This window comes from Puma concolor, chromosome D1 (assembly GCF_028749965.1).
Source record: "Puma concolor isolate L17-30 chromosome D1, mPumCon1.1.hap2, whole genome shotgun sequence".
NCBI lineage: Eukaryota > Metazoa > Chordata > Mammalia > Carnivora > Felidae > Puma > Puma concolor.
In genome coordinates this window covers 48,103,197-48,125,907 of record NC_141676.1, presented here as the reverse complement: position 1 = coordinate 48,125,907, position 22,711 = coordinate 48,103,197, and the positions used below count along the sequence as shown (strand labels likewise).

At 47.7% G+C, this 22,711-nt stretch overlaps 1 protein-coding gene across 3 annotated transcripts in view; it reads right to left on the bottom strand.

Annotated features, from left to right (window-relative positions):
- Positions 1 to 22,711, bottom strand: part of GALNT18 (polypeptide N-acetylgalactosaminyltransferase 18) — a 355,216-nt gene that overhangs the window by 51,472 nt on the left and 281,033 nt on the right. For 2 of the 3 annotated variants that reach the window (XM_025928366.2, XM_086677970.1), the window contains exons 7-8: positions 10,538 to 10,723; positions 2,061 to 2,198 (exon numbers count right to left, since the gene is read on the bottom strand). In XM_025928366.2, the coding sequence (XP_025784151.1) occupies positions 2,061 to 2,198; positions 10,538 to 10,723 (324 nt within the window). The remainder of the gene's footprint in view (positions 1 to 2,060; positions 2,199 to 10,537; positions 10,724 to 22,711) is intronic. The other variant, XM_025928368.2, reaches the window with a different exon arrangement.

Sequence of the window (22,711 nt, the reverse complement as noted above, 5' to 3'; positions counted from 1 at the left end):
CATTTCATTAAGATGAGACCCTTTTGCTTGGAAGACAAGAATGCTTTTGGTAAGGCCCAGTACTGCAATGGCCGTATACACAAACCTCCACTGTTGCTTTCCCACTGTAGTTAATACTGTTTGGCTGATACTGTTCAGCTATAGCTGACAGCTTGGTGAGAACATGAATCCAGAAGCTGGCCCTAGCTCACAGGGGTTTTGGGCCAATGGTTTCTCCAGAGCCACAGTAGCATAACCCTCCTTTTTGGATTGGGTCCAACCATGGCCAAGCATCATATACAACTTGCTATGGGCAGAGTGCAGGGGGACCAGTAACAGCTGTGTCCTCAATATGGCCCTAGGGAGATAGATGGGGTTGATAGGTACTTCATAGTCTGGTGTGTTTCCATGGGAACAAGAGGATGTGAAGCTTCAGGTGAGAAGTTTTCTGGCACCCAAATTACACCAGCCTGAGAAATGGAGACGCAAGGGGCCACTGAGTGATTTCCTCAGGACATGTCAACCATGCCATGGAAACTCTTATGGGAGGATCTGACTCCCTCCTATAGGTTGGTCTGCTGGACAACAAAAGTCTGATTGGGGGACAGGATTCCTGGGATCCTGGCTCTGTGTCTTATAGCATCCTAGGATGTCAGAGTTGGGAGGCCCACTGAGAACATGGAGGCCCATCCTCAGCAAGCATTTTCCTCTCACCCCAACCCAAGCAGATGCTATGCCCGTTATATTCCTGGCTGAGGCAGGCCTTCAACTCAGTTTTGACCACAGCTTATTGGAGGGGAGGTCACAGTTCTTCTGAGTTTCATCCTAGAATATCAAAAAGGTCTGCAGGGATTCTCTCCAAAGACAGGGAGCAGAGTGCTATCAGAAGCTGATGTTTTAGGGGGTGCCTGGGTGGCTCAGTCGGTTAAGCATCCGACTTCGGCTCAAGCCATGATCTCACCGTTTGTGAGTTCAAGCCCTGCTTTGGGCTCTGTGCTGACAGCTCAGGGCCTGGGGCCGGCGTTTGATTCTGTGTCTCCCCCTCTCTTGGCTCCTCCCCTGATCACACTCTGTCTCTGTCTCAAAATAAATAGAGATTAAAAAAAATTAAGAAAAAAAGATGATGTTTTAGACTCAGTTCTGTGTTAATGACCTATGTGAACATGGGAAGGTCACTTTGCCTTTTTGTCACCCCCCACCCTGGAACAAGGTGGTGAGAAATCTATGTAGTTTTGCGGGCTTGTAGCTGTCAGCAGAAAAGCTCTATGTGTTCAGGAATCAAAGACCAGATGAGATATCAAAAAAATCAATCAGGTATCATTGAAAACACTTTAAGAGTTGAATCGTCCTGGGAACATTGGGATAATGGTAGAATTTACCATATTAAAAGTATTTTAACCTTAGAAAATACAAATCGTCAGGATATATATTTATATAGCTGAGACATTTTTCTATTCTAGGAGTACAGCATTATTTTGCCCCATTTAACATAGGGAGAAACTGAGGCCCATAGATGTTAAGACACTTGACTGAGAAGCAGCTTGGTCAAGATTGGTTTGGATCCGAACCACATCTGTCTGCATCCAAACCCTGTGCTCTGCCCTCCATAAGGGTAACTGCTCTGTGCCAAACAACAGGGGGTTGGCACCTCCCCCCAAATACAGTGAACTCAAGAAGGTTGTGTTCCAGAACTCCTTTCCTAGAGGCTGTGCGTGTGAGTGGAAAGCATAAGCCCCTTCGGTGGGGGAGGCATACAGGCTGGTCACTAGAACCTCAGGCACCCGTTGCTTGGGGAACAGTGGGTGATTGGTACGTTACCTCGCAATCTTAACCTAACTGCAGGGTTTTGTTTTATTAAGTAGCACATGCAGGTTTGAGGCTAGAGCTAAATTGCTTGAGGCTCCAGAGGAGAGACTAAGCACCTCTCAAGGGAACAGAGAGGTTCTGTCTATGAAACCAAAAGCTGCCTTTTGCTCGCTGGTCTACCAGAGGTCCCGTGGAGTCAGGCTCTCCCCTGACTCTATACCTCTCTCTGGCCTTGCTCTCTGTGTCTGAGTGAACCCCAAGGGGCAGGTCCTTACCACTCCATAGGCAATGATGTCCGAGTACATCCTCATCTCCGGGTATACGCTGACCAGGTACCACCGGAAGGTCTTGCACTGCAGCTGTTTTCTCAGGGCCTTCCTTGCGGTGATGTCCCCAATGTCGATTCCAGAGTCCTGCGCGGGTGTGCAAATGCAGAGATACAGCCACCACCAGGACATGGCTTCTCCCCAGACCTCCCAGCCAACGTTCCTGGAGACTGCCTAGTGAAGGGAGGATGTGGGACCTTAACTCCTTCATTTCCCCACATGTCCTTAGCCCCATGACTGTCCCCATGTGGGCACTGAAACGTGAGGTCAGCACTGATGGGGACTGTCACCAAAAGCCTTTGAAAATAAATAGAACAAGGGGGGCCTGAGTGGTGCAGTCGGTTAAGTGTCTGACTTCAGCTCAGGTCATGATCTCACGGCTTGTGGGTTCGAGCCCCATGTCGGGCTCTGTGCTGACAGCTCAGAGCCTGGAGCCTGCTTCGGACTCTGTGTCTCCCTCTCTCTCTGCCCTTCCCCCGCTCATGCTCAGTCTCTCTCTCTGTCTGTCTCTCTCAAAAATAAATAAACATTAAAAAAAATAAATGGAACAAAAAAACCTGTGGTCTAGGTGTAGGTGGAAGGAGCTGGAGCACACAGTTGGAGTACAGGTTTTTCTACCTCATGCTAGAAGATGAGAAGTTCTGAGCTGTGGGGGGAAAGAGGGAGGGAGGGAGGGAAAAAGTGGAAGGTGGAATAGTACTAATTCAAATACTATTCCTAATAACTGCGGCAGAAAAGTCTTTGCAATGCTCGCAATGTGGTAGGTTCTGTCCTGCATGAAACCTGCACAGAAGTTTATATGCATGTATAGTGGCCCACTGAAACCTATAGGGTAGCACTGTTTTATAGATGAGTTGAGACAAAGAGAGGTTCAATGACCTCTTGCCCAAAGTCCTACAGCTGATAAATGGTGGAGCTGAGAGTTGCACCCAATCAACCCAGGTCAGGAGTTCGCATTTTTAACCTATGCTATGCATCTAGAAGAGCCTGCCCTCTGCCTCCTAAGACCAGGTCCTTGTGGGAGAAGCAGACCCTCTCTTAGCTTGGGGGTCTTCGTGTAGAGAGTAGTTGTGTCTCTCACTTCCCAGGTATATCAGAGTGGTGGCCTCTGAGCCATCAAGGTATAGCAGGCAAGAAGTGGTAATGGAGACATGGATGTGTCCTTGATTTAGAGAGAGGCCCACATATTCCTTGTGGTCTCAGAGCAAAGGGGAGAACACTGAGTCCCTGGGCCTGAACACCGGCCGTGGAACAGGGCACAGAATCAGCTGAGAAAGAGTTGATGTCACAGCAGAAGACGGTGAGGAGTCTCTCTAGCTGGGGATCAGGTGGAGACTCCGTGACATCTCAGAGGATGACACCACGGAGCCAGGGACCAGAGAGGGCACGTGGTATTTCATAAGCCCAGAGTAGGGAGAGAGGAAGACAGGGAAATAACAGCTCTCTCCCACTGGCACTGGCACTTGTGTGCTGGCTATGTGAACCTCCTGCTTCTAGCAACAGCTCTGGGGATCAAGTTACTGGGGTTGGGAAGATCATGAAATGAACAGAGTTTGAGTTTGAAATGTCTGAGAAAAATCACAAAGATGGCCGCTGCACGAATCTGCACGTGATCAGGAGAAGTATTTGGTATTCGACCATGGAGGCCTGAGTAACAAGAGAGTGTAGATACAGAAGAAATACATTTATTTTTCCCACCAGAATTTAGGTAACATAAAAATGTGAACCTACTGCAGCCTGAAGTTTAAGTTCTAGACTGCTAAGGGGCAATGTCTTCTGAGTACTTCTAGATGACCTCATCTATAATTTGCCTATTCCTCGGCTCCTGCCCAGAGAACTTTCCAGCAACTGCTACTTGGCCTTTCTCTGCTGGATCCAGGAAACATGTTGGACTAATCTCTGTGCCCCGGACCTACCGCTGAGCCTGGACTGTATTGATGAAAACTAGGTTGAGAAAATATTTATGAAGTATTACAGATAAAAGCTGGCAATAAATGTAACCTGCCACTCACCCCAGCCCCAGCCCCAGCCCCACCCCCACCCCCACCCCAAGGGATCTGTTAAGTATTAGCTCTTTAAACTTCTCTGCCCCTTATCCTGATATCACAAAGGTATTTGCTAGGACCCAGGCCTTCCCCTTCATGCTATCATCGCCTTTATCTGACAAATTAACACTGTGTCTCAGCATTTACAGGGGGCCACTGGAAGAATCTGTCTCTAGAAGGCCCCCGTGCTTTGCTAAAATTCTGGGTTCCCACAGGAAAACTTTCTTTTTACATTCAGGATCAAGGGAAAGTTGGTCTCTCTCCTTATCTAATCGAAGGTGGGAGAAATACCCATCAGAGGCTCATTTCTACTTCTAGAAGATCCAAGAATCAGAGCTTTGCTCTGCTTATATTTCTGGATATCATGCCCCATCCCCTTTCTGGATATCTGCCTTTCCATTTTAATGGTTCAGGACATCTGTACAGTGTATTTACTGTAAAATGCATCAAACTGTTTTCAGATTGGGGGAAGAAATTGAGAAATAAGCAAACTTTCTCAGAGAAGATCACCTTGACCCTTATTATTAGAAAACAATAAATGTATCACCCCCTTTGCCAAATACTTAGTGGATTGAATAGAGTCCCCTGTAAAACTCATGTCTACCCAGAACCTCCAAATGTGATCTTATTTGGCAATAGGATCATTGCAGACAGAATTCATTAGAGATCTGCAGATGAAATCATTCTGGATTTAGGGTAAGCTCTAAATGCAATGGCTAGTATCTTCATAAGAGATAGGAGGGGGGTGGCATTGAACACACAGAGTCATAGAGACAGAGGGAGAGACTGGAGTGGTGCATTTACGAGACGAGGAATATGCCAGGAGCCACCAAAAGCTGGAGAAGACGAAGTATCCTCCCCTAGAGCTTTTGGAGGGAGCACAGCACTGTCGTCACCTTGATTTGGGGCTTCTGGCCTCCAGAATTGTGAGAGAGTAATTTCTGTTGTTTAAAGCCACTCAATTTGTGGTAATTTGTGATGGTGGCCCTTGGAAACAAATACACCCAGCCCCACAAAAAGCTGGCCAGTATTCCCACCTGTGTGTGCAGCCACATACACAACATCTTGTAGCCAAACCTAGAGAAGGGACATCACTTGTGTGCCATGGTGAGTCATCCCTGGCACTCAACCTGTCTTTGGGCAAGAGAAGGTGGCGGGGCGGGGGGGTGGTGGGTGGGTGGGAGGTGGCTAGAGTTCCCTAACCTGGTGTAAGAGAATGTTGATGCTTTGCTGCAGGCTGACTTCCTGTATGTTGATAAACAAACTGACTTTCAATCAAAGTAGAAAGGATGCCAGAGCTGGCAGCTCCTCTGGCCATCCCAAAGCTTGGGACTGAACGTGGAAAGGAAGCAGGTCATAGAGCTGGCGGACCTGGCTGGTGCACGGCAGGGGGAGGACTTGGCATAGAAGGCGACCGGGCAGGATAAATGCCCTGCAAGGGCATTTGAAAGCTGGGGTGGGAATGCAGAAGGCAGAGGCAAGACCACCCACACCGAGAGGTAAGACTTATCTGGTGCTTTTTCTACTTGCCGAGCACCCATCAGAGCCTTTATGTACATGAACTTATTTAATTTTCAAGGCAGCCACTGGGCAGGGTTGTGGGGTCTGACTCTCTACCTGCAGCTGGGATGCTGGAGGCAAAAGGTTAAGTAAACAGGTAACAGATGTGCTGTGGTTGAGCAGAAGGTCTTGATACAGCACCACAGCAAGGGCAGCCGAGAAAACTCTTGGGGAAGGCACGCGGGGCATGTGGCATCCACACTTCCTCCCTCTTTCTTTTTCAGCTCATCTTAAAAAAATTTTTTTTAATGTTTATTTTTGACAGAAACAGAGCATGAGTGGGGGAGGGGCAGAGAGAGAGGGAGACACAGAATCCAAAGCAGGCTCCAGACTCTGAGCTGTCGGCACAGAGCCCGATGCGGGGCTCGAACTCCCAGACCGCGAGATCATGACCTGAGCTGAAGTTGGACGCTCAACCGACTGAGCCACCAAGGTACCCCTTCAGCTCATCTTTAGTACATGCCAGGTGCTGTCCTAAGCACTGTGCATCCAAAGAGGAAGAAGGCACAGACTGTGCTTGAAAGGAAGGCCCAGACAAGTAAACAGACTCTGTACACAGTGTGAAGCACAGAAGCAAACAGGGTGTTGAGGGAGAGCAGAAGAGGAAGGAGCCCTTAGTCCATCTCACTGTGTGGGGCAGCTAAGATGGTGGGGAGGGAAAGGCGAGCAATCAGAGAAGGCTTCCTGGAGGAGGTGACACTCAAGGTGAATTAAAGACTAGCAGGATTAGTTAATCTAGTATTACTCAAATCTGGCAGCCCCAAACCGGCACCCAGAGAGCTCTGAACAGGTTCTGGGACCACTACATAGCTACTCATCACAATCTCTGAGGATGAGACCCAGAATTAATCAGCTGGTCTGCAGATCTGCTTTTAGGAGCCACTGACTGAGGGAGAAAGGAATTACACACACTGCCAGCAGATCCATTTGTTAATAAGCATCGGCGAGGTTTCCCTGAGCTCTGATCATGTGCCCTGGCTTGCGCTAGGCATGGTGACACAAAAATGAAGGATACAATCTGTCCCCAGGAAGCCTGTGGTCTAATGCAGTGGCTCTCAGCCTGGATGGATATTAGAATCCCTGAAGAGCTTTCCAAAAAATGATCCCTGGTCCCCTTCCAAACCAATTAAGTCATAATCTCTGGGGCTGGAGCACAAGGGATTTTAATGTTCAGCCAGATTTGAGAGCCCCTGGGGGGGGGGGGTGGTAGAGAGAGAGAAAGAGAGAGAGAGAGACAGACTTTTACACAATAGAACATTCTTTCACAGGATAGTGATGCAATGACACAGGCATACATGCAAAGGGGGCACTTTCTGTAGCTGAGGCTGACTTTCTAGAGGAGGGGTCACTGGAACTGAGTCTACTAGGATGGAGGGAAATCGGTAAGGGTGGATGCTGGGGGAGAGGCAGAGGGTAGGGAGTTCCAAGCAGAGAGGACAAAATGAGCAAACATACAGAGAGAAGAAATAGCATGGAATAGATGGGCAACTCTGGAGCTCTCACTGTCCTGCAGCCTACGGAAACTATAATACAGAGTGGGGGCAGGGGGTTATGGGTGGGCAGAGGGGTTTATGCCTGATCTGGTGCACAGTGGAGAGTCCGTTCAAGATTTTAAGCAGGGCAATGATGTGGTCACTGTGAGTTTTTAAAAATTTTTTTTAATGTTTTATTATTTTTGAGCGAGATAGAGAGAGTATGAGTAGGGGAGGGGTAGAGAGAGGGAGACACAGAGTCCAAAGAAGGCTCCAGGCTCTGAGATGTCAGCACAGAGCCCGGCGCGGGGCTCCAACCCATGAACCGTGAGATAATGACCTGAACCGAAGTCGGACACCTAACTGACCGAGCGCCACCCAGGCGCCCCACTGTGTGTGTGTGTGTTTTTTATTTTTATTTTTTAAAGATAACTTTGGGTAGTGTGGAGGATAGATTTGAGGGGGTAAGCCTCGAGCCAGGGAAACCAGAGGCTCTTGTGCAGGAAAAGACAAGACCTGAACTCAGACGTGAGGTGGGTAGGAACGGACAGAAGAGTTCAGTGATGGATTGGGAATGGGGCTTAAGGGAAAGGAGGATCAGAGGAAGACGTGTTTTAAGCTCACAGATCTGGGAAGATGGTGGTATCCTCAACTGTAATGGGAGGGAGAACAGGAGCAGCTTTGGGGGGAAAAGATGTTCTCCATTTTTGGCAGATCCATTCTAAAGTGCCTGAGGGAGCACTCAGGAGATCGACGTGCAGCCACAGGTCTGAAGCTAAAGGCAGAAGTCAGGGCTAGAGGTATTAGTTAGGAAGTCGTCAATGGATAGATGGTAGGAGGACCCAGGAATAGATGGGACCACCAGGGAGTAAAATGAGAGTGGTTGGCCAAGGGTGGATGCCTGGGTGCACTTAAGCATCCAGGGGAGGTAAGCATTGCCCACAGGGAATTAGGAGCATTCAGAGAGAGGTGGGGATATCCTGGGGTGTGGAATCAAGGAGCCAAGCAAGTACAGAATTTCAAGGAAAAGGTGGGATCCTGGAGGTTAAAGACTTTAAAATGTCCATTAAGCAGTTAAGATGCTTTGTCAAAAGCAGTTTGGGGGCAATACTGGGATGTGACTTTAGAAGTGAATGGAGGGGGGAAAGTGTTGACTCTTTCCAGAAGTCTCAGAAGAGGCAGGAGATGGAGTCTGGACAAAGCAGGGAATAGTGGGGGTCAAGAGATAGACTTTTAGAAAACACACTGACCACCTTCTCCATCTGAGGCTTTATCCTGGACACTCCCACTGCTCATCTGCCTTCCCTTTTTTATTAAAAAAATTTTTAATGTTTATTTTTGAGAGCGAGCGAGAGAGAGAGAGAGAGAGAGAAAGGGAGACACAGAATTTGAAGTGGGCTCCAGGATCTGAGCTGTCAGCATAGAACCTGATGTGGGGCTCTAACTCATGAACTGTGAGATCATGATCTGAGCTGAAGTCGAATGCTTAACTGACTGAGCCACCTAGGAGCCCCTTATCTGCCTTTCTTGAGTTCACTTCCCTCTCATCCTACCCATTTGACCGGGTTTGAACTACCCTCTGAGAAGTCACAGACACACACTGAGTTTCATCATTTTCCAGTTACTTTTCTCTCTTGGTTCTCTGCCATTCATTGGACTTACTATCCACTTCAACATCTATCAGCCACTATGAGGGGAGAGGGCTAAAAGATTGCAGCTTTGGGGTACAGAGAGAAGGGGGCAGGAGTGTGGACAGGACTCTAAGAGACTACGGATCTATGATACTTCACTGCTAAGTTCCTGGGGGACTTTCCAAGTGTTCTTAACATTTTGCTATCAGAGGACACCCACAGTGGGGCTCAGCATGCTCCCAAGAATACTGTGATCCAACTCCCACAGCCACAGATGGGTCTAGAAGGCACTGCTGTTTCCCTAGAAACACTCCCACTGTCAGGGATGCAATCCTGGGGCTGGTTCATTAAGGTTGCTCACACTCTGGCTGGTACTTCTTGGCTCTTCTTCTCCCTACTGGTGAAATGTCACTGGTCGTGGGAGTACACATCCCAACCCCACCCCACCCCACCCCACCCCACCCCCATGATAGTGGAGGTGATGGGGGCTGCCTAAAAGCTCCTGCCCATGGTCCAGGTAACCTTCAATCACTCCGCCAGGGCAACATTAGCTGGGTGGAGAGATCAGGGAACAGGGCCTTCATATGGAAACGTTAGGCAAAAATCAACCATTTCTCTATTAGGAAGAGAGAACTGAAGCTTTTTAAAGAATTCCCAAGGGGAAAGAAGGAGGTCATGCAGTCAATGGCTATCTCACATAGTGCAACATAACCAATGATCTCCAGGCAGACAGGCTGGTAAGCAGGTTGGGATCCCGTGGCTGGCATCTGTTGGGGTTCTCCCAACTCAGTGGTCCAAGGTCATTTCCATGTGACACATGACAAGGCAGAACCATCTACTAGAGAAACATTGCTTTTTCTCTGGCATTTCTTAAATGTAGGTGATAAGAGGGATAGAGGACAGTGGCAGGCAATGATGAGATTCTGTGATGATTAGAAACCATCCAGAACAGGGGCGCCTGGGTGGCGCAGTCGGTTAAGCGTCCGACTTCAGCCAGGTCACGATCTCACGGTCCGTGAGTTCGAGCCCTGCGTCGGGCTCTGGGCTGATGGCTCAGAGCCTGGAGCCTGTTTCCGATTCTGTGTCTCCCTCTCTCTCTGCCCCTTCCCCGTTCATGCTCTGTCTCTCTCTGTCCCAAAAAAAAAAAAAAAAAAAAAAAAAAAAAAAAAAAAAAAAAGAAACCATCCAGAACAGTTCCCTTCTTCTTCTGAGGGTCCTGTGAGAGTGTATCCCCTCCTCATGCATGTGGTTCCAGAAATCCCAAAGGCATATGGACATTCCTATTGCTCTGGTCACAGGTTCGATGGAGAAGCCTAAATACAGTCTACAGGGAGATTAAAGGGCACTTTGGTGAATTTTGGTAATTGCTGGTATATTTGTATAGCAGAGAGGCTGAGGACCTAGACATGAGGTAAAGTTGGAGCCACCTGGTCCGATGTTCTCATTTAAAATGAGGATAACTGAGGTCAGGAGAGAAGAAGTCTTTCTTTAAGCATGCTGACCAGGGACAGGGGTGGGGATAAGACATGGCTTAGTGCCTCACAGTCCGCCTCTTTTCTCCCACATGTAGTATCTTTTGGGGCTGAGAGTCTACTCTACCATGGATAATAAGACTCTGCCTGATCTATAGGAAAAGGGGTTAGTCCCATATTTTTTGTGTTTTAATGTTTTTTCCGACCAACCCTCCCCAAAACCCCATCCCCACAGGGGCTTCCTACCTCTTGGGGTATGTTCCATGCCATGTAGACATGGCTTTTAAATTCATCCATCCAGACTTCAGCCACCCTGAGGGCATTCCTGCGGACATGGGCTGTGAGGTCCTCGGTGTAGGGCTTGTGGGCTCGCTCAATGTGGGCAATCCGAGAACAAGGCAGGACTTCCACGCTCCCGCCACACTGCCACACCTGTAGAAGACACAGAGTCACTCACCAGTGCCCAGACCTGACTCTGAGCCACTAAAGTAGGCCTTAGGTGACCATTCAATCTGAGCATGAACAACTCCAGCTCTCTTCATCTTGTCTCTCCAGACTACTGTCTACAGAGGGGGTGAGCTCTACCTTATTTCTACTCCTATAGCAGGAAGGTTATTGAGTCATTATTTTGTGTCTTGTTTCCTGTTGCTGTGGATTTACCAGCAAAGAATGCACCTTCTTTTTCCATCCCTTCCATTCCTGCAAAGAAGAGACTAGACATTGTGTGACCAATGATCTGGGTTCTCCTAGCCCCTGACAGAGAAGTTAACAAAAATCTTCATAATGGTCTCTGCAGCAATGCTTGACCTAGAGGAACCAGTAGAGACTCCCAGCAGAGGTATCATCCTAAAATGGACCACATGGGCCAGACAGAGATTAGTGATCACCAGAGGGAGTGAGCCTGTTGCCCTTCTCCTGGTCCGTCTTTTCCTGGGCCCTGAGTTCTAATAGAACCCAAGAGAGAGGGAGATACAAAGAAGGCAATCATGTGAAACTTCTCGCTGACATCAGTGACTAGGAGCTTGAATCAGATGCAGTTTGACTTCAAAAAATAAAGAAAAATGATCTTCTCTTCTGAGTGCCGAAGGACAGTGTCTTGGAGGTCTTGCCACAAATGTTGCAGCCACTCTGAACTTCCAATGTTCTGGGACGTGCACATCTTTTTGTCATTGTAGAATGCTCCTCCTTCTCCAGCTGAAAAAATGTAATCTCTCAAGATCCTGACCACATGACTTCTCTGTTGTAGAGTCTTTGCTCAATTTTGGGGGCAGAGCCAATTTCTCCCTCCTCTGGTCCCCAAGCTCCTGATATCGCAACTTCCTGCTTACCTGTCAGCCTCCTTCCCTCACTTCGTGTTCCTAGATGGAAAGAACTCCTGTCTCCTTCATTTCTCATCCCTAGCACTAACACAGGCTTGGTACATACAAGTACTTAGTAAGTACTTGTATGATGATATATACGGATGATGATACTTAATCACTCAATCACTATATGATGCTTAATAAATGTGGGATGAATCCGAAATACCTGGCCAGAGCTGATGAATGAGGCTTCTGAGGGAAAATAATCATTATTTCTTGGTGGATAGCAGTGATCACCTGTCAGATACTGTCAACCAGATAATTTGGTAAATAATGTTCACACTTATAACCTGTATCCATCAAGGATAGGTCTGCATCTAAGATAAGGTCAACTTTGTTTTTCCTTTTTTTTTTTTGAGTCTAGTTAACATACAGTGTTGTATTAGGTTCAGGTGTACAGTACAATGATTGGAAAATTCTATACATTTCTCATTGTTCATCAAGATAAGTGTTCTATAAGGTCAACTTTGGATTTCACTAAGTTACTGTGTGTGTGTGTCAGGAAGAGAATGCCTTCTGTTCCACCCGTCTGTTTCACAACAGTTGGTCCCTACAGACTGTCAGAGTTGGAAGGCAACTGATCGCCTTTCCACTCTCTGAACTTGTCTTGCCTTCAGTATATAATTTATGGCCAATGGAAAAGACACAAGCGTTCGCACTGAGGGTCCACCATGTACCAGGCACTGGACTGTGTATGTGGGTAGGTAGTATAGTGTGGTGGTTATGAGCAGAGGGTTTGGAACCAGACTGCTTGGGTTCAAATCCTGGCTCTGTTTCATGCTAGCTGCGTGACCTTGGGTACGTCACTCAATCTCATTGTGTTTCAGTTTCCTTCTCTCAAATAGGGATTAAAATAGTACCTCTTTCATGAGGTTCCCGAGGAGATTAAAGTGATTATATACAAAGTGCTTAGGAACGTGCCTGGCACATAATCATGTCATCAGCTCAGCTCTTACTAAACAAATTATATTCAGCAGGATCTTTAGAATAACCCTGTGTTACAGTGGTTATTGTCTCCAATTCCAAATGGGGAAACTGAGACCAAAGGCTGTCCCTTGTCCAAGGCCACACGGCTGGTACTGAAGAGAAAAGGATCTGTCTGACCTCCACTGAAGCTTAGGCAGGAGAGGAAGCCATGGAAGGCCTCAGGCTGTGCACCTTCATTTCCATGACCCGTACATTCTGGGGCTCGTGCTGATTTCCAATTCACTTTGCTGAGATTTGCAATGAAAGCCTATGAATACTGTGAACATGTTACTGACAACACAGAGAGTCAGGGTAATTATTCTTTTGCAACTGGAACGGAGGCTATTACTTGGCATATTTCAGCAACACAACACAGAACATGATTTGTAACAAAGCTCTTTTATTACAAGACCTGTTTCTCAAAGAGTTGCTTCACCATTTCGCCTTAGAGTGGGTGCCTCTGCTGTGGTTCTGATCACAAGGGTGGCAGCTGTACCTCCTATGCCCTCTAAGCGCACGGTAAGAGGAACGGTGTGAACTCACTGTTGGACTCTCGAATCTACTGTTTTCCTTTTCTTTGACCACGGCCCTTGTCTAGGCCACTGTCATGTCTCACTTGAACTCTGGAACAGCCTCCAAACAACCGATCTCCCTCCTGCCTTCCTCCTCCAGCCTCTTAGCCTCTCTGCGGCCAGAGTGATCCTTTTAAAGTGTAGGGTGGATCACATGCCCTGCACCACACATTTCCCAGTACGGCCCTGAGGCCGTGAGGCCTCCTGGGGCCCAGCCCTGCCCTGCCTGTCCCTCCAGCCTAGTGCTGGCTCCCCCATATGCTCTATGCCACAGCCACGCTGACATGTTCTACATCTCCCAGCATGCATGTTTGTCCTCCCATCTCTGGATTTCTGCACATACAATTATATACCCCACCCCTGCCAAAGCTCTCCTTTAGACACGTGCTAAATGGTGCCTGGACAGATCATGGGTTTCCAGCAGAGTTGGAGTGGCTGGGCCAGTGGGAGGACATAGTGTTTGAAAGCACAGCTTTGGAGCCAGCGAGAACTAAATTCAAACATTTTGCCTCTGCTACCTGCTGCAATTCCACCTTGGGCAGGTCACTTCTCCCAAGCCTCAATTTCGCCCAGGAGAAGAGGGGGATGTGCAAATTCATCGTGTTCACCCTGGTGCTTCAGTCTGAGCACTGCATGGATGGCAGTCAAGGAGGTAGGGGCAGGACATCTGGGCTCATTCTGTCCCCACTGCATGCCTGCTGACGGGTGACTGTGGGCCACTTAACCTCTTGTCTATGAAACACGTATAATAGGTTGTTCCTGCACAGGGCTGTGGGCTCAGGAAGCCCTGCAGTAAGCCCTCAACGTGCACACATTATTATTTTATAATAACCTTATCATCGCTGCTATTTGGCTCTTCCTGAACATCCACATTCGGGGGAAAAAATGACTGCAGAGGACTCCCATGTCTGGCTAAAGCCCAACAGAGAAGAGATAGGCTGACTTCCAGAGTGCCTGGCCCAGTGCAGTAAGGTGAATCAGGCTCCTCCTTAGAGACTAGGAGCAGTTGTTAATCTAGAAGTCACTCCCACTCTCCTACCTTCTCTGAAAGGAATTCATCTAGAGAGGGGGTGACGGCATCTGTCTTGAATGCAGCCTGTGGGTTCCTAGCAGTCTCTGGGCACTGGAGCAGAAGATGTGGATTTGGCATGTTTACCCTGCTGCTTCTGGACCCTGCCCAATGACAGTGAAATACACAAGAGGAAGCCCATGATCTCTGATCCCCAGGTGGTAAGTGGCTCTGCTGACCAATGACTTGACACAGAGAGACTCTCAAAGGTCTGACCCACAGCTGATCTTGGAGACCCTGTCATGGAGGGTAGACAAAGGATAGGAAGGAAAATCACTAGCATTTGGACCTTCTGGAAAATGATATCATAAAACTTCCATGGAAGCTTGGTGTGGGGGAAGGCAGGGGTGAGGAAATGAGGAAGGGGAGCTGCATCTGGGACATGTCACAGCTGGTGTGAAGTAGAAAGACCCAAACCAGATAGAAACTACAGACAGGAATGATTGTGCCAGAGAAGCAGGGCCACTGGATGGACGGTAAAGGTGTGGGACACAGTGATGGCTTAGCCTTGCAAGCTAAGAGGAGGGTGAGGGTGCCAAGAGGAGAGAGGGCAGGAGAGGTGGGTACCAAAGACATGGCTGAGAAGTGAAGGTCAAGGGTCAGTAACCAAGAAGGCAGATGAGGTCACAGGGCACAGGAAGCAACTACAAGATGGAGAGCTTGGTTTTTACATGGGGTGCATGTGACCCCAACTTGTTATCACAAGTAAGACACGTGCTCAGTCCCACAGCTTCTGGGGATACTTGACACATGTCAGCCCTGGATGTAGGCTAGATCTTGTGGCTTCTGGATGGGCCCTGGGAAATATAGTTCTTGACCACACCAAGTTTCTTCCTGTCTCTGTGCCTTCGCACCTGCTACTCCATCTTTCTGGGATAAATCCCCCCCCCCCCCCCCACCGCGTTACCCAGCTCAAATATTACCTTCTTTGACCTGCCCATTAGATCCCCTCAGAATACTTACAGTGCCCCACCCTTTTTCTTGGGAACACTTATTCATAATACTCCCACTTATGTGTTTATTCAAGTCTGTCCCCTGCTCCCTGCTCCCTGCTAGACTATAAGCTCCAGGAAGACAAGGATCATGTTGTATTCACCAGCACCAGGCATATGGTATACATTCAATAACGTAAACTGTTATTTCAATGAGTGATTCCAGCAATCTCCGAGTCCTGGGCTTTCACTAACTATGGAGAAGTGGTTTTAACTCGCTCAGCTGGATCCCCTAATAAAGGCCATAAACATAAAATGTGGCCAGATTTGACTGAACACAATGACTTCCTTCAGACCCAAGCAGTTTTTCAGCGACGCTCTGACATTTAAGTGCACACTGCTGTAACTGAAGAGAGTCACTTTGGCTGCAGAGCGTAAATGAACGTTGTAAAACCTGGCAAGGCATCAAATGAGTGTGGTGGAAAGCAGGCGGCTTCATCTTGTGGAACGACCAACTAGTGTGGAGAAAGCCCTCGGCCTGGCCAGTGTTTGCAAACACCCACAGAGGAGATGCTGGGCTTGCCCTCAGGTGGGACCAAGAACTGGAAGTAGATGGTAAACAACAGTTAAGCAGCATGAAGTCTCACTCACCACCAGCCCTTCCCAGAGAGCCCTAATCCTATTAGTGTTTCCGGAAAGATGGAGCATCTACCTGGGAACCATCTGGGAAGGTGGGTCTTGGGGGCTGATGGAAGAGGGTTTCCATCCTGCCTCTATTGCCCATTAGCCTTTGACCTGAACCTGTCTTTGGGTGTCAGTTGCCTTTTTCTTGGGGATAATGATACCCTGGCAGGTTTAAAAGAGATGCTGTATGAAAAGCTGCCACTAGCAAAGACAGGCATGTAGTGGGTTCTTAGGGAAAGGTCAGGTTCCCTTTCCCCTTCCAGGCTGGGAGCTGCTGCTAAAAGGTCAGGGTCAAAGGATTTGAGTTTATGTTCTGTTTGTCACTTCTATAAACAAGGCTGTTTCCCTCCCAGGCCTCAAGTTTCTCCTAGCTGCCAAATGGAGGAACGGAACTCAGTGATGTGATAGATCCCTTCTACTTGCATTTTGTGAGTCTACGTTTTCTTGCCAGTACCTCAAATGATGCCCAGTATTTTGAGACATGACTGGCAGAGTCGTAAATCCGAAGTTGTAAAATAGAGAGACACTGGAGGGAGGTGACAGGATACAGCTTGACCATTTCTCCCACTCAGACTCATGATCACTCTGCAGTCTATGTCAAGGAGAGCAAATAATACTTCCGTGATAAATGCATTTGCTTGTTAATGTCCTTCTGAAGCACCGTGTTGAGGATTCTGAGGCTCTGAATCCTTCTAAAAGGATTCCCCGGGCTCAACGGAAAAGTGTGCCACAGTTTATTAGTGATGCTTCCTGGAGGCAAGGGATTGGGGGTGGTGGCATCTCCGCCTTGTACTCCATAGACCTAGACCACAGGACCCCAAATCCTGTCCAGCTTTTATCTCCACATGACTTTTAATGAGCTCTTTGCTCTGGGCAAAATGTTCCCCCTATTCCTTTAGCATAAAAAGCCTCCTTCCTGCTCTCCATCCATCCAAAGCCAGCCTGGCCCAGTTCCTCCAAACTCCTGAAACACATGATTTGTACCACTCCTGTGGTCCGTATTTCTTGGCTCATGTTGTTAATTATCTTTTTTATGTGTAACTGTTTCTCCTAACTTGGCTGTGAAATGCAGTGACCAGAGTAGAAAGCCAAACCAGGCAGGCTCGGGGAAGAAAGACAAGGAGGATGGAGGTTGAGGCTGAGGCCTGAGAAGAGCTGGCAGAAGACGAGAAACTCATTTCCAGGGTGGTCATAGGGTCAGAAATGCAGGCAAACCAAGATGCTGACCAGGGCTGTGCAGGGCCCCTATTCCTCAGGCGTCTTTCCATTCTGCACCCTGGGCACTTGGCTCACCTTGGCCCTAGGCCTGGTCCTGCATGGGAGTAAGAAGGGAAGAGGGGTCAAGTCTGGGCAAAGCTAAGACAAACGCCAGAAGCCACCAGCAAACTGAGGTCAAGGGCGTGAGGCAGAAGAGGAGCCAGGATGGGGACAATGTAAAACATGGAGCCAACCCCCCTCCAAAATGCACCTCACTCCCATACTTGCAACTTTTAGTCTCCAGAGAAAAGACCATATTCCTTAACATGATTTGCAAGACCTCTGAGACCTGGTCCTTTCCGTTTGCTGCAGCTTCATGTTTCACGCTCTGCTCTCCTGTTACATCAACTTCTCTTAGTTCCTAGGATAGACCTAGGATTCCTAGTCTCGGATTCCTGCCCTGTACCCCACACCATTCCCTTTACTGGAATTTTCCTCCCCTCCCCCTGCCCGCAGCAATACATTTATTTGCCTAGTGATTCCTACCTACATTTCCTGGCTGTCCTAAATTTGCTTAAATACCTCTGCTACTCATTGCCGTATTACCTATACTTCCTCTTGCACAGCACTTACAATAGCTGTGTGCAAATGTACAGTTTAAAGACACATAATATAAGGAAAATCTATTTACCTAGCACCCTGCTTACAAAACAGTACATTAGCAGTAACTCAGAAAACTCTGTGTGCTCTTCCTTCCTCCCAAAGGTAACCCATTATCCTGAATTTTGTTAATTTCCTTGCCATCAACCTAAACTATCTATATTTGGTTTTATCTGTTTTTGAATGCTACATAAATGAAAGCATATCGTCTGCATTCTGCAACCTGCTTCTTGCTTCATTTATTTTCATCACCATGGTGTTCCACTGTATAAATATACAGCAGTTTACTTATGCATTCTCTTGTTGGTCGACAGTCTGGTTGTTTCCAGTATAATGAGGAGCGCTCCTTGGAACATTCTTATGCACGTCTCTTGGTGCCCAAGAGCAGGCGCCTCTCCACGTATTTACACTGCGGTGGAATTTCTGAGGCACAGGTTATATACACATTCGACTTTCCCCAGGAAGGTGAAAATCTTCCAAAGCGAGTACACCAAGCTCTGCTCCCACAGCGCAGATGAGCACTCCTGTTGCTTTGCAATCTCGCCAACATTTGGTTCTGTCCAACGTTTTAATTCTTGCCGATGGGTGTGGAATTCGCTCTCACTGGAGCTTCAGTTTGTAACTCCTTGACTTTCAGTGAGCTGGAGCCCTTCCTGTTTACAGATCTGCACTACCAGACTGTAAGAGAAGACCCAAGGCCACCTAGCTCTCATGAGGGAATCCCTTGGGCCTCCACGATAGGTGCTTGATAAATCGTTCCTGCATGAACGCAGGATCAAGAACTTGGCCTGACTTCTGAATTATCCCCAGTGCACTTTACTTGGTGCTCTTCCAGGATCACAAGGGTTGATATTGCATTATTTTAGAGTGTAAGAAAACATTTTTAAAGTCCATGCTTATTCTTCCACTGGACCCCATGGAAAAACACTCCCTGGGGATACAGTTTCCCCAAGCCCTCTTCTTGTCAAAACACTGCCACAGAGTCCTCTGGACAGAATTGATGCTTGGGGGAAAAAAATGATGCTTTTTCTTGGAAGGTGTCCCTGAAGGGGTCTGATTTTGGGTCAACCCTAAGAAGCACTTGAAGCACTTTCCCTGTGTGAAAGGGAGTCTTCATAACTATCAGAAAGCAGCAGGAGGATCCATCTGGCAGAATTCCAAAAAGAGACCAGCTGGGCTGGAATGTCTGGAAGCTTTTCATGAAGAAAAAGTTAAAAGGCTGTTTTGCAGGGTCTTGAGATTTGCTGAGATAGCTGCTTCCCTACAGGAAACCCGGGGGCCGCAATGGCCCCAAGCTCAGCAAACTAACCCATCATACACAGGGGACTCTGCTTTTCCTCAGACGCCACTGCTCTATTAAGATTGGGGCCATGGGAGTTCACTTCCTCATGGGAAATTTCACGAGGATTGCTTTGCAAATTGAGATCAGAAGGCATCTTTTAATGGTTCCAACCAAGTAGAGTTTATTCATGGTTACTTCAGGTCTCCTTCTAGCTAACAGGCCTGGTTAATATTGCCCACACTCAAGCTAAGTTGGATTCATGACAAAATGGAAGGCGCTGGGCCTGAACATACGGAGGCTGGCAAAGCTGAGACTGGAGTAGGGTGGTCTTCAAAGGTGTGGTAGACTCGTACTGCTCACTAATATGTCTGTGCTCCTTTACATCTCCCATCCTCCCTTGCTGTCAGGAGGGACCATGTGAATAGCTGTGCCCAATGAAATAAATAGCTGCCACTTCCTGGCCAAGGGCAGTAAGTATCCCATGTGGGAAGTCCATGAACACGTCTACCTCCCTCCCTCCCAATCTGCTGGATGTTTAAAGCAGGATGACCCTGAGGTTCAAAGATGGGTAACCCCCCAAAGGAAGCTACCTGAGTCACCACGTAGAGAATGGCTGCCCAGGACAGCCTCCCACCTCTCAGGAGACCGATGTGAGCAGCAAACAAACTCGTCCTGGGTTAAGCCTCTGTGGTTTGGGGGCTACTGGTGCAGCTTTTGATCACCTCCCTGATGAACACAAGCTGCCAAAGAGGCAAAGTGACCAGAGAGGCTCGGCTCCTGCAATACCGATAATCAGGGGTTCAGTCTACTGAGTGGGACTTCGTAGCAGAAAGTCCCAGGCATTGGGAGAGACTATTCAGAAGGCAACAACTTCCCAACTGCAGGTGATAAGTGCATTCCGAACATGACGCCACCAGAGGCCGAGGGTACAGACAGTAGGTCTAGTCCCAAGGAGTGGGAGAGGGAGCTAGCTACCACCGGCAGGCAGGGTGTCAGACCTTCGCATAACAGGCTGTAGGTGAGAGTCTGCTTCATGTTCAGAACAAGAGCAGAGGTCAAAAAGCTAAGAAGCCAGCAGGGTGGAAAAGGAAAAGGTTGGGGTTTGGCGGTCACACACAGTCCAGAGTTCCTCAGACCGCTAGACAGCAGCCCTGTGGTGGCTCCGCTAATTCTGGAGCCGGCCAGGTGAGTCTGGGGCCGGAGCTGCACCCCAGCCTTGGTCAGGCAACACCATCTTAACAGGGCTGACCCTTACAGCTTCCCAGGCATGGCAGACAAGCCAGGCTAATTCCAATCCAGGCATTTCTATAGAGCCCAAACTATAGAACCCCCCCAAGCTCTGAGAAAGAAGTATTGACTAAGTTCCAAATCAGGGTCCCATTGACACGTGTGCTGTCTACTCTAATCAAGTCTTTGTTTTGAGCTAAGATCTCTGGCCCCATTACCATCATGGATGCTTCCAGAGAATAATAATAAGCTTGAATGTCACGGGGACTCGGGGAGCAATTTTCTGAAATCCAAATAAAACTCTTCTCATTGCTAGTCTGAGAGTCATTTTTATCAGATAACTTGGCCCATCCATTTACTCCAGAGTGCTCAGTGCCCTCTCTGGTGCGTTAAGTCCCTTTGAATTGCTGTGAGCATCTTCTCCTTGTGGACATATTCAGAAAATCCCACTCTATCCAGCTGCTATTCAAAGCTGAGCCCCTGGACTATGTTTAATTTATACTTTGCTATATGAAGATGAGCCACTTACTCATTTAAAGTGTTTCCTTTTTTATGTCTTTAATCAGTGGCTGTTTCTTTCCTCTCTGAGAAGCTTAATCTAATCAGAAACAAATCCTACACATATGAATGGCTCATTAGCATGTCCCAATCAAATTCAAATTGACTGTCCATATCAGATGCCCCCTCAAAAGGGTGACACTGGCCCAAAGGACGACTCTTTGGACTAGTGTCTGAAGAATATAGCCCATGGTAAGTTAGGGGGGGTCCTTTCTGAAATGCAGGGTAACCAGGAACCACTGGAAGAAAGGATACACTGTGTCATCACTACCTCCCGATCCCCAGCATATTGGTGGGCATATGACTCAGTGACATATGAGATGGCATAGGTGGGAAAGTTTGGCAGACCCTGGGCACAGACCTTAGAGGAAGCTATGTGTCTGGCTCAAGCATCACCCTCACAGTTGGCTCAGTGGGACCCTTGAGGAATACTATTCAGATAATAAAAAGGAATCTGAGATGCTGAACATTCTCTCACTCAGAAATGGTATTTGTTCTAAGCAACCTTCCTCTTGCTCCATTGGAATTCAGATTTAAAAAGCTGGTGTGCTGGGTCTTTGCTTAAAGAGATTTGCCCTTTTCATGCGTGTCAAAATGAATTGTCAGCTTGGGCGTCATCTCTGAAAGGTACCTATGGCAAACTCACATTAAAAATGGGATTTACAAAGGAGATCGGCATTGCAGTATAGAACTGAAGGAGCCCATCATTTCCCAGGCGAGCAAAGTGAGGCTCAAGGTCACGTGATAACTTAGAAGCAGATTAGGAAATGTACCCAAGACCTAGGCCTCTTGAGAGACAGGAGGTCACTGTGGTTCAGAGGCCAGGCTCAGGGGTTAAACAGTGTTGGTGTCAAATCCCACACTTCTCATTTGCTGGACTGGCGACTTTAGGCAACTCATTTCACCTTCTAACATTCAATCTCCTTGTCTGTGAAATGGAGACAAAAATGACACACTGAAAACAGTTGTTGTGACAATCAAATGAGCTACGTCCCTCTGTGCTCGAGATTTATATATCCCGCTGCCTACACGTTACCTCCACTTGTGTATCTCTGAGGCGTCACAAGCTTGCCTTGTGCAAAACCAAGTTGTCGATTTCCTTCCCTGCCTCCCCGTCATCCCCTAGTCTTCCCCTCATCCAACTAATAGCCCAAGCCTAAACCCTACATCAATAATGACGTAATCCATCTGTAATCCCATCCTCTTTCTCCCTTCCACGACCAATAATACACCAGCAGTCAGTTCTACCTCCTAAGTATAGCTTAAGGTTAATCACACCTCTCAATCTGCAGAGTCAACAGCCTGGTCTAAGCCACTATTATCTTTGTGTAGACAACCCTATCAACAGCCTCCTAAAGTCTCTTTCCTTCAATCCTTGTTGCCCTGCAATCCTTCTACAACTATGAATCCGATCATGTCCCTTCTCTGCATTAGTTCAATTCAACAATCATTTATTGACTACCCACTCTGTGCCAGGCACTGTTGTACGAGATGGGCATTTTGTCACTGAAAAACACATACAAAATCCCTGACTTTGTGGAACTTACATTCTGTGTTTTTTTGCCATAGCACTTGCTAGGGACAGAATTGTGTCCCGCTCCACCAAATTCATATCCTGAAGCCCTAACTCCCCCATGTGACTATATTGGAATAGAGCCTTTTAAGGAGGTGATTAAGTTAAATGAGGTCATAAGGGTGGAACCCTATCAGACAGAACTGGTATCCTTATAAGAAGACAAAGAGACATTAGAACACTCTCTGTACCATGTAAGGACACAGTGAGAAGGTGGTCGTTTACAAGTCAGGAAGAGAAGTCTTACCAGAACCCGACCATGCAGGAGTCCTGATCTCAGACTCCTAGCTTCCAGAATAGCGAAAAAATAAATTTGCATTGTTGAAGCCACCTTGGTAT